Below are 12,500 nucleotides of genomic sequence, written 5' to 3'. Positions count from 1 at the left end.
GCATGCCTGGGCAAACGTGCTCGGTGGTCAGTGTCCAGTGGAGTGCTTTTGGGGGAGCGTTCTGGTTCTCGGCGCTGTTCACTGTGCGCTGTTCTCAGTGTGACCGCACGGGAAGCCAGAGACGTGCGAACATCAAATGGGCTCCGAACTCCGTCTGGTGTTGAACGCTGCTTTGCATAGCATGACTTCTGGACTCCAATATGCGCGCACACACACACACACACACACACACTGGTGTTTAAAGCTGGTTTACATAGCATGACTTCTGGACTCCAAAACACACACATGCTCACACACACACACACACAAACACACAGACACACACACACACACAATCACACACACAGAGACACACACACACACACACACCCACACACATAAACAAACATAAACAGACACACACAAACACACAAACAAACACACAAACAAACACACACACACACGCACTCTCTCACACACACACACGCACACACACACACACATGCACACACACACAAACACAAACACACAAACACACCAAAAGACCACTGTTGTCAGACAGTCTCACACTGGTCCAAGCTCCAGTGTCCTCGCTGTACTGAGGAGGGCAGCCTACTCCAGCGCTCCCTACCCGCCTCTCCCTTTCATGGGCCACAGCACAAGAGAGGTCAGCCTCAGTTCAGCACTCCGGAGGTCCTGACTGGGGAGTCCAATGAGGCTACATTACTGAGATGACCAAAGTCCTGAGGGGGAATTTCTGTGGGATTTTTTCAATTTCTTGCTCCACGCCAATCCTTTATGCATTCTGTGTGTGCGTGTGTGTGTGTGTGTGTGTGTGTGTGTGTGTGTGTGTGTTTGTGTCTGTGTGTCTGCGTTTGTGCGTGTGTGAGAGAGGGATTGAATTCCAGATTTTTCCTGGAAAACCTGTGGTGGGCTTCTTTTTTCACTGTCCCCCTACTCTCTCTCTCTCTCCATCTTTCTCTCTTACTCTCCCCCTCTCACTCTCTCTTTGTCTCACGCTTTCTCTCTTTGTCTCACGGTCTCTCTCTTTGTCTCACTCTCTCTCTCTCTTTGTCTCACGCTCTCTCTCTTTGTCTCACGGTCTCTCTCTTTGTCTCACGCTCTCTCTCTTTGTCTCACGCTCTCTCTCTTTGTTTGGAGACGCTGCGGCATCCTCTGGGTTTTGTGCTGCCTCATCGCCTCATCGTCGCCTGCTCTCCTCCTCTCAGAAACAAAACCCTGTGGCCGCGGTCCGACGCAACAGCGGATCGTACACAAACAATAGACTCCGCTGCTCCAGCCAATGGCGTGCCTGGCCCAACAAAAAGCCGGTTCTAGCTGGCGTCGGCCTCACAGTCTGACCGTAAGGCTGCAGCCCACTGACCGTCCCGGAGCACTCGGTTCTCCTCAAGTTCTGAGAGAAACTTTAAAGCATCACTGACCTGAACCATGGGTGGAATGAAGTCTGGAATACAAACTCTGGATGGCAGAACAGTGAGAAACTGTGAAAAGTATCTTATGTGTGTGTGTGTCTGTGTGTGTGTGTGTGTGTGTGAGTGTGTGTGTGAGTCTATGTTTGTGTGTGTGTGTGTGTGTGTCTTTTGAGAGAGGTAGAGAGTTTGTGTGAACTGGTGTGTTTGCTTTGAGAGGTAGGTAGGGAGAGCAGCTAACGTGTGTTTAACTCTTGCTTCTGTGACATCATTGTGCAGACTGTCATCCTCAGCAGTTCATATTTGCGCAACCACACACAGACGCACATGCACACATGCACGCACATACACACACACACACACACACACACACACACACACACACACACACACACACACATGTGGCTGTTCATGCCCACACACACAGAAACACCCTCACGCACACACAGAAACACCCTCATACACACACACACTCACACACACACACACACACACACACACACACACACACACACACACACACACACACACACACACACACACACACACAGAAATGCTATCTTTGTACTGAACAAAGCAAGAAAGAGAAAGCAAACAAATTGACATCCACTGAGAAGTGAAGAAGGAGTGAAAGAGAGAGAGACAGACGTGTGACAAAGAGAAAGGGAGAGCTTGAAGGAGGAGTGCAAAATAAAGGCCACGCAGGGTGTGATCGTGTTTACGAGGGGTGAGTGGGTGTAAGAGAGAGTGAGGAGCGGAGAGAGAGAGTGGGAGAGAAAGAAAGAAAGAAAGAAAGAAAGAATATAAGAAAGAAGAGGAGTGAAAAACAAACAAAAAGCATGTTGTAGGTTGTGTGTGTGTGAGTTTACAAGGGGTGAGTAAGACAAACCGAAGGGTGGGACAGAGATGGAAGGAAAGATACAAAGATGAATATAGGAGATGACAAGAGTGAGAGGAGAAGAGGAAGAAAGGAGAAAGAGAAGGACAAAGAAAGGAGAGAGAGGAGGGGGAAGAGAGGAGAGAAAAGGAGGAAGAGATTAGGAGAAAAAAGGAGGAAGAGAGGAGAGAGAAGGGGGGAGGGAGGAGAGAAAAGGAGGAAGAGAGGAGAGAGAAGGGGGGAGGGAGGAGAGAAAAGGAGGAAGAGAGGAGAGAGAAGGGGGGAGGGAGGAGAGGTTGCAGCTGTACTAGCGGTCACGGGCAGTCTGGTGGACATGTGAGTGGGCACCGGCTCTGTAGAGTAGTCTGCTCAGCAACACGCATACACGCTACACACACACACAAACACACATGCACGCACAAATGCACACATGCACACACACACACACTACACACACTACACACACACACATGCACGCACAAATGCACACATGCACGCACACACACAAACACACACTACACATGCTACACACAGACACACACACAGACACACACGCTTGCGTGTGTGTGTGTGTGTGTGTGTGTGTGTGTGTGTGTGTGGAACTGAGTGGAAATCAAGCCAAACTGAACATGTGGCACTGCTCTGTCTTCATTCATCTTGAAGCAAAAGCACACACGCACACGCACACACACACACACACACACACACACATACACATGTCTGTCTTTATACACAGGAATTTAGAAGAAAAGCAGAGGGATGCAAACAACAACTCTCAATGTCTATAGTATGCATAACACATATTTATAACAGATGCGTACACACACACAAACACACACACACACACACACACGCTCTCTCACACACACACACACACACACACACACACACACACACACACAGGGAACACTGCTGATACAAGTTCTGTGACCTACTCTGATCAGGTCTAATCTTTGTTCAAACGAGGCACCAGAACAGAGCAAAACAATGGCCAAGCTCCATGGCAACAGAGGAGCCCATCACCATGGCTACGTGTGTGATATGACAGACACCAGAAGAGAAAGAGACGCTGGCCCGAGACACAGAGGTTCTGGAACTCGAGGAGGGAACGAGCAGCAGAGCGGAGCGGAACGAGTCTGCATGGCAGGTCGCCATGGCAACGGTACAGAGACACAGGGAGAGAGATGGGGAGAGAGACGGGGAGAGAGGGAGAGCGATCTCTGGTTGCCATGGTCACAGGGCAGCAAGCATCCATGTGCCTTGTTCAAGGATCTGTGTAGAAACCCTCTCGTCATGATTACACATAATGTATGTGTGTATGTGCCTGTGTGTCATTTCAAATGATCCCTACAACCTGAGAATATAGAGCTGCAAACTGGTAAGAACCGGTTTGCTAAACCGGCCAGTGCTCACAACGGATCATCATGTTAACGGACACGTAATCCTCTCCGATCGCCGCACTGCTTCAACATAATATGGCCAGACAGCATGCTCAACACACTGTTCTCCATGCACAGTCTTACAGGGAGATGGGAGGGGAAAGCCAAAGGCAGGAGGGTTTTTCAGTTGCCCAAGGCCACTCATGATCTATCAGTCCAAAGACACACACATATTCGTATCCTTACCCTACCGCCACAAACACACACACAGACACACACACATGCAGACATGAAACCCTAAAGATGATGCAGACACTAATTCATCATTCAATCCAGCAGTCACAAAGACACCTAAAGCTGAGCTCTCTCGGTCTCTGAGCTTGACCCTATCCACAGTGGCTTCCTTACACAAGGCTGAGACCAAAGCCCAGCCACACCAGGTCTGCACTTGATCAAGGCCAAATTGAGTCCAGATTCCGGAACTATCTGGGTCCTGAGTCATCAGAACCTGAAGCGGAGTCGGACCCAGATGGCCAGGCCAAGACAGCATCGGGAGCTTTGAGCACAACAGGGTCAACAAGATGGCCGACCCTTGCTTTGCTCATGGGTCCACACATCCTCCGGGGAAAACAGCCCATAGGTTGTGGGAAAGGCCTGTGCGTGTGTGTGTGCGTGCGTGCGTGCACATGTGCGTGTATGAATGTATTTATATTTGTGCACATTCACTTCCGACCCAGATTTCTCCACTGACGGCCTGAAACATTCCAAAGGTTTGGAATGTGTTTTGGCTCGGACCCCCCTACCATAAAAAGCCAATGTGTTCCTGTTTAGCTGGTGTGATGTTCTGGGAGAGGATGCAAATTCCCTGCAAAGCAACAACTACCGATTGCTCATGTCTCGCAGGTTCATGCCATGTCCACTCATACTGGCCCTCTACTTGGACGAAAAGCCCTTCAGCAGCACACTGACACTTTTGGCCAGACAGGACTTAACGCCATGGGGGCTACACATCAAAACTGCCACCTGGCCAGTCCAAGTGATGGCTCTTGCATAGTCATGGGCAATTATTTAGTGTGTTTGGTAGGTTACTCCGGTGTGCGGACATTCTCACAATTATTCAGTGTTCCCACATTGATAGGGCATACACATTTCTAATAGAGTGAAAGTAAAATTGTGTACTTTGGCTGGGTTTATAGCACCACAGGGGCCAGAACTGTGGTTACCTTAGCGAAAGTTGGTCAACAACGTGGATCTAGAACTAAACTCGTTGGCGCTCATCTCATTAACTCTAGAATCTAGAATGGTCTAGATCTAAAAACCCTTGCTGGAAAATTTAGGACCACCATCGTTAATCCTTCCTGAAGGCGGGTTCTGGGGAACAGTCACGTGAGGGCCAAGCTCTCAGAACCAGAATAGAGAGACTAGAACCCATGGCAAGCGTTCAGCTCAGGCACGTGTAGGAAGTGCTCCGAGGTGGGCGTGTGATGTCATTTCCTGAGGGCAGCAGGGTGCAGCTGCCTGTGTAAAGGGCTGGCTGTTAAACGAGGCGAATGTTCCTGTTTTAGTGTTTGTGTGTTTTAGGGGTTAGTCTGCTGGGGCAGGCGGCCCTTTCGTTTGCCCTCCAGACTGTGGCTTATTGAGTATGTGTATGTGTGTGTGTGTGCGTCTGGAATGTTTGTGGGCCCATCAGACAAACAAAACACCACACACACACATACACACATACTAAAAGTTACCATCACAAAGACGCACTGTTGGGTATTTCTGTCAAAGACTTACAGGACACACCAAATGCAATCAGGAGTCAGTGGTTTAGATTTTGAAACGAGATTCAAGTTTAGATTCAGACCAAAATTATCCTCACATCCCATAGACAAGTCTGGGTTTCACCCTTAGACCTCAGGTCTGTAAATGATGAAGTGAGGTATTATTGTAGTTCTACAGCATTAAACCTTCACCTCGTTAAATGGCAATGTTCACTGCAAAGCCACGGTAAACTGTGCAGATAGAATCGCTAGGTAATAGCTCCAAAAAGTTACTACGCTATTCAGTCTTCTTGTCACCAGGCCAAGGCAGTATGCAAGTTGTGCAAGTTCATCTGGCAGGACGTCTACACGACATCTGGAGTACATTACGAGCCGAGGACACGCGGATATAGCTCGCTGCACGGCCTGCCTGCCTGCCTGCGCGCCTGCCTCCTCCGCGTCTCCGGAATATCAAAATGTGAAAAACGTGTCGGTAAACATTCTTCCCGTCTCCACAATGGTCAGCTCACAGCACAGGTATACCCAAAGTGTTAAAACAAGTATGGTGCTGCAGAGGTATAGCCCACATGACATTTCGCACACACATAGAAGCAGAGAAAGAGTGAGCGCGCGGGTGAAAGGAAGAGAGATGAGAGGGAGCAGCTTCTTTCAAGAATGCAAAGCTCCCCCAGTCCCTGAAACACACAGCTTGACAGCAGATGTGCTATCAAACGATGCTGCAAACTGAAACAGAACCCGTACACGATTTGGTGGCGAGTTTGCTAATGCTCTGCAAGGCAAGGCTTTCTCGGTGAGACTAGTGCACAGGGGGGCAGCAACTAGTTCAACGACTCACACGTTGGCTCAACGTTACGCAAGCGTAGGTATCACTTTATCGGTCTCCAGATAGGAGCAGTCGGTGTCCATGTCCTGTTACATCCCGGGACAAAATGATTGCGTACAAATTGTGCTTAACGCAACATAACTCAAAAAATGAAAAGGCTAAATGACAAGTCCAGGGTTGGAGTGGGCTTTAATATGTGGGCACCCACAGACTCTCCGATCTACTGGAAAGAGGCTCCCTGGTCTCTATCAACATCAGTTCACCAGCAGTACACACATAAACAAATATGAGTCCGCAATGCAACATAACCCCGTATTCCACACAGGAAACATCCGGGAAAGATCAGGCTGACTGAAGGTACCAACACAGAGAATTCAGGGGTGTCCACGTAAACCGCGGCAAAGCTGCTTGAGGAGGAAACAACGACCTCAAGAAAACCACAAGCCTCTCATGGCGGGGTGTAAATTTGTGAGGTAGACATATTACTCTTACCTGTAGTCGCTCTGTCGCAGGTTGCCACATTATGAATAAATGTGCTTGTTCTACGTGTCTGTGAATGGTATATGTGTGATTGTGTGAGTGAAGGTGTGTGTGTGTGTATGTGTGTGTGTGTGTGTGTGTGTGTATGTGTGTGTGTGTATGTCTGTGTGAGTGTGGTGAGTCCGTGCGTGTGATTGCGTGTGTATGGGCACAACAGCTGGAATCTCGTTGGTGAGCACTCCGGTTCGCATGTGCCCGCTCGCGGCGCTGGCTCGCTGCTTCTCCTCACCCCGGTGCTCCCGCGATCCCGTGAAAACAGACGGTGAATTCCAATGGTTCGCGAGGACGAAGCTCCGCCTGCGAAAAAAACACGCGAACCCCCTCTTTTCTCTCCTCCTCCTCTCCTATTCTCCCCTCAGCTCATCGCTGAACTGGCCGGCAGTGGGCGCTTGATGGAGAAAAGTATCACCAATGATGTGGACAAATGAATTCGCATTCAGTGTCTGGACTAGGGTCTGTCTGAAGTGTGTCTGGTTGCCTTCTTGGAGGACCTTACAGATACTACACAAATAAAACAGACAACTTTATCAAGTTTATCAGCTGAATTCAAGTCTAAAATTGGCCTAAGTGTCAGCAAATGCAGGGGAAATGTTATCTTTATGTTAGACGATCAGTGACCTGTAGAATGGCCCCTATTTCTCTCAAAGAAGAAAAGGAATGTGGCCTCAGTCAGATGTGCTTTTGTCATTGGATGTGAAATGGACCCCCAACGGCACAGCAGAATGACCCCAGAGAGATCAGCGGGGTCAGAGGTCAAGCATCAGTTCCAACTTTTTTGACCTATTGAATCCTCATCACATCCCTAATTCATTATTTCCTCCTAAAAAAAGGCATAGATAGATAGATAGATACTTTATTGATCCCCAGGGGAAATTCAAGGTCTCAGTAGCAAAAACATTAGTTGTGCGCATTAGTTGTGGCATAATTTCACATATTCACCACCTTCTATTCCTCATTCACTTTTTTTACCTCTCAAAGTCCATTCATCTATCCATTCTTTTCTCCTCACCTCTCTTCATCCTTCTCTTCTTCCAAACTGAAGTTGTGTGTGTGTGGAAGGGTATGGGGTGTGGGGGGGGGGGGGGGGTAGCGGCACCCGGATTGGCACACCGTCACACTCCGATGTGTTTACAGATGTTTACGCCACATGGAACATCTGGATTCTGCTGCAGGTCAGCAAAGGTCAGTGTCTGCGCTAACAGTCCAATGCTCCTTTTATGGGCTGGGGCTGCTATCGGCCAATCAGGAGCCAGCTCTACACAGGCTCAGGGTCCCGCCCCTGTCTCCTGTCTGTCTCACTATTACCTTTCTCTCTCTCTCTCTCTCTCTCTCTCTCTCTCTCTCCATCTCTTTCTCTTTCTCTGTCTTTCTCGTGTTCTGTCATTTATCTCTGCGTTTGTGCATGTCTGTCTGTCTGTTGGTATATCCTTTTCTTAGATTCATACCCTCATCTGTCTCATGTCTGTTTGTGGTATGTGATTTTATTAGGTTCATTCTCTCTCTCCCATTCAATCTGCCTCTTCTTACGTGTGTGTGTGTGTGTGTGTGTGTGTGTGTGTGTGTGTGTGTGTGTGTGTGTGTTTGTGTGTGTGTGTGTAGGTATTCCACTTTATTGGAGTCACATCCTTCCTGTGTCTTGTCCACTGTGCCATTTTATTACATTCATATACGTTTGAGTCATATACTCTCATCTCTTCTTTCTTGTTCTCATCTGTATTTTCAAAAAACAATTTCTTGGCCTCCCCTTGTCTTTTTCTTGTGCAGTCTTTTGTCTCTACTTTATCAGAACAGACACACACAAATACTTTGAATTCTCTCTCAAAGTTGTTTGTTTGTACTAATTCAGACTTAGCACTTATAGATTGCATCATTCTGTTAGCCACTGGAACAGTTTCTTCAGTTGGGTAGCTTGCGGAAAATTCTGCAGTGTTGGAGCTGTTTTTGTTCATCCAGAACAAAAACAACAGATACCAGTGAAGAAAACACTAAACAAAATAGAAACTGAAACCAGCAACACATCAACACTCACCCTCACACACTCACTCACACATATAAACACACACACACACATACACAAAACACACTATGTGAAGGGTCGACTAAAACCTTTATTAGTACATCATTCAACACAGTTAATTAACACATTGACCATTCTATTCTTCAATGTGGAAAAGAGGGAAGAGGAGACAGAAAACCACAGCGAGGTGAGGAGGATAAGGAGGAACTACGGTAACGGTCAGGACGCCCATCTAACAGGAAAAGATCATGAAAAGGAAGGCCCGACCCGTACTGACATATTCATTCTCTCTCACTCACTCACACATAGGCATAAGCCTAAAGTAGGCTATATGGACATTGTTGCACCCACTCGACAACAAAGACACAGATGCACAAATACTGTACAGCAAACGGACTCCCTGGCTACGGACTCCCAGGCTAACGAGCGCAGACACCAAATCCAGCTGTGATGAACTGAACCCAGCTGTGATGAACTGAGGGGGTCCAAGAACCTTTTATCATATTTATATCTTGACTCCACACAAGACCCAACATTATGGTACCATGAGCTAACTATCTCCAGTATTACGAACATCAGTGCTCAGGATCAGAGGTTAAAAGAGAAAGAGAACCTAACAAAACCTGGACCTCAGTCAAATGGTTTGATACAGACATACTCTACAGTAGATGGACACTGTCTTCTCTGAAGAGTGGTTTAAGGTGATTTTGAGCCAGTCATTTTAGTCTTTTTTAACAGTGAATGTTTCATGCTCTTAGTTCTTTAGTCCTCTTATCCTTCCTTTCCTTTCCCTTCCAGTTCATCATATTCCTTTACTCTTAGATGTTGATCAGTTTCCATTTGTGTCCTTAATTATTCAAAATCAAAGCTGTAATGTCCTGGTACAGTACAGTACAGTGGACACGGACAAGTGACCCCATGAAACAGGAAGTTGTTCTCTTCTACCCACCTCTCCCAACCTTTGAACTTCCTCTTTAATTATTGTATCATTCCATCCCCACCATTCAAGTGTGTACATAGAGAACAGAGAAGTTTAATAAACGACCTTATTAAGGGCCGTTCACACCAATAACAATAACTATAACTGAAACTGACAATATCGGTGTTCGTGTCGTTTGGTATAGTTTATGTGTGGACATTGTCATTTGTTCTTGGTCTGAAAGGCCCTTTAGTCAGAGACTAAGTTTAGTTCAATGCCTAGTTCTCTCCTGAACAACTCATACCAAAGAAACTGATAAACAAACAAACAAATATAATACAATCAAATATTACTTTAATTATTAGTTTTGCAAAAGCACTTTTTTTCAACTGCCTTGACGATACATTGATTCATTATGAACTCTCCTACTAACACAAAATGCGAGAACAAGAAGTAGTAGAAGAAGAAGAAGAACAACAACAACAAATAGATTATGGCACAGAACCCTCTCCAGCGAAGTTTAAAAAACACAAAATTTACCGTTACATATTATGCAGGGTTTCTAAACGCAATGCAGAAACCATCGAACGCTATCATGCACCAGTTAAGGCCACCTACTGCAAGTTAATATTTTTTTCCTTAAATAAAAAAAACCTCTGTTTAAATCATTACATAGTTATTGTTTTAAATAAGTTACATATCATTACCGCACTGTATTGACCAGTGCATCTATGTCTACTACATCAGCAAAAACCGCTAGCACTGCCTGGAAAGTCTACACCCACCAGAGGGGCAGTGGGGACTGAAGGGTAAGTTAAAGACCACCACCCCCCGCAACCGCCACCTCCACCCACATGGTCCCTCCCCCCTCTACAGTAAAAAGGAAAATTCTGCGCAGGTGAATGACTACTCACATTCAGCTATAGAGCAGAAGTCTGTGTGTGCTTGGGCCTGTCCCGAACCATGACTGCACCGTGCGATGCAAACCGTCGCAAAGCATCGTGGGTAGGGGATGGGAGGAAAGTGAAATACTGTCACATCCCTCTAGAAGAGGGGTCTATTCTAGATCTTTCTGTTTTTCATTTTTGACATATCAATATTTTCATTTGTTTAGAAGAACATTTACAATGATTATAATTACGCCCTCTTTAAAAAATAATAATAATAATACTGAATGGTTGGCATTGACTGATCAGAAAGGCTGGGCTTAAATGCATATGTAGGAGTGTGTGTGTGTGTGTGTGTGTGTGTGTGTGTGTGTGTGTGTGTGTGTGTGTGTGTTTGTGTGTGTGTGTTTGTGTATGCGTGTGTGTGTTTTACAAATCTTTCGTTTTGATAAGCGTGACCAGAGGCTTGTCATCGGGACTGTAATCTTCATAGGTGATGGGAGTGGCGTCATACATGGCAGGCCGAGACTTCTTCCCAAACCTGAGAAACATCAACCAATCAACATCAACCAATCAACAGAATATTTATTTATCAACCAATTATTTATCAGTTAACTCGGTAACACTTTATTTTAATGTGTCGCTGTTACAGTGTACCTACCTAATTAGGTACAGTGGTACAACCTGTGTAACAACATGTTCTATCAGGTACTATCATTGTACTTGCATTATGTATTTGTGGGTACCTACATATAGTTGTTACATTGTAATACTGAGTGCTTTTACAAAACTTTGCCAATTTGCCTAAATTTTCATCAGAGGCAAAGAGCTGACCTGAGACCTGCTGGATGGGGTAAATCTGGTCATGATAGATTTGATATACAAAGCATTCTTAGCTCCAGTCAAGGCCTCATTGTCTTCAGTACATGTAACAGCTGTGCTGCTACAACCTTGTTACTCTTTGATACAGTGGAATAAACCTATTAAGTGTACCAGTTAATTACTTACATGTACATATGACATGTATGTTATGTCTTCGATGTCTTGGAACAGGTCTACTAATTCACTACATAGTACATATATCAACTGTGTTGGTACACACTTATTGCTCTTTGATACAGTGGCATAAACCCATTAAAATGAAGTGTACCAGTTAAGTACTTACAATGACATATTACATGTATGTTGTGTCATTGGTGTCTTGGAACATGTCTGCCATTACCCTACATACTGTAGTACATGTATCAACTGTGTTGGTACACATTTATTACTCTTTTGATACAGTGGAATAAATCCATTAAAATAAAGTGTACCAGTTAAGTACTTACATCTACATATATACATCCTGTCAATGATGTTATGCATCCTGTAATTGATGTGTTGAAACGTGTCTGCTGTTACACCACACAGTACATGTGAATTGTGGACTGAAAGATTGCTCAGGGCAATGGGCCTACTCTGCGAGAGATCTGCAGCAGCCACGACCACCGAGCTGCGGCTGACCTGCGAGCTGCCATAACGTTAACATTAACGTATAGCCTCTGACGCTGGGTGCCTGCAGTCTGGATTGAGTGCTGACGTGGGGAGCTCTGATGGCGACGTCGGGAGAAGCAACAAATGTCTTGCTAAAGCCACCGAGCTGCTGATCAGCAGGAAGATCGCCCATCATGACTTCAGACTGTTGTTCTTCCGGTGCTCTGCTCTCCAGACTGCCAGTAGTGCTAAATCTGAGTTGGTCAGTGAAAGATCTTTGTTGGTCTTGCATTGGCAGTTTCACGCGGGTCATCACTGCCCTTGGACTTTTTCAGCCGGTTGGAAATTGGACTAATTTTAACATGATTATTATTATTTTATTTATTTATTTTAAATTTTCTGTGTTGTCT

At 45.9% G+C, this 12,500-nt stretch overlaps 2 protein-coding genes across 2 annotated transcripts in view; both read right to left on the bottom strand.

Moving 5' to 3' along the window:
* pid1 (phosphotyrosine interaction domain containing 1) overlaps positions 1–7,110 on the bottom strand; it is a 36,438-nt gene extending 29,328 nt beyond the window's left edge. The window contains exon 1 of the mRNA XM_042063470.1: positions 6,747–7,110. Coding sequence (XP_041919404.1) covers positions 6,747–6,776 — 30 coding nt within the window. The 5' untranslated portion in view covers positions 6,777–7,110. The remainder of the gene's footprint in view (positions 1–6,746) is intronic.
* A 1,774-nt stretch (positions 7,111–8,884) lies between these two features.
* dner (delta/notch-like EGF repeat containing) overlaps positions 8,885–12,500 on the bottom strand; it is a 57,150-nt gene continuing 53,534 nt past the window's right edge. Inside the window, 1 exon segment of the mRNA XM_042063469.1 lies at positions 8,885–11,158. Coding sequence (XP_041919403.1) covers positions 11,047–11,158 — 112 coding nt within the window. The 3' untranslated portion in view covers positions 8,885–11,046.

This window comes from Alosa sapidissima, chromosome 15 (genome assembly GCF_018492685.1).
Source record: "Alosa sapidissima isolate fAloSap1 chromosome 15, fAloSap1.pri, whole genome shotgun sequence".
Lineage (NCBI taxonomy): Eukaryota > Metazoa > Chordata > Actinopteri > Clupeiformes > Clupeidae > Alosa > Alosa sapidissima.
The sequence above is the reverse complement of the archived record's forward strand: the minus strand, read 5'-3'. Positions and strand labels throughout refer to the sequence as shown.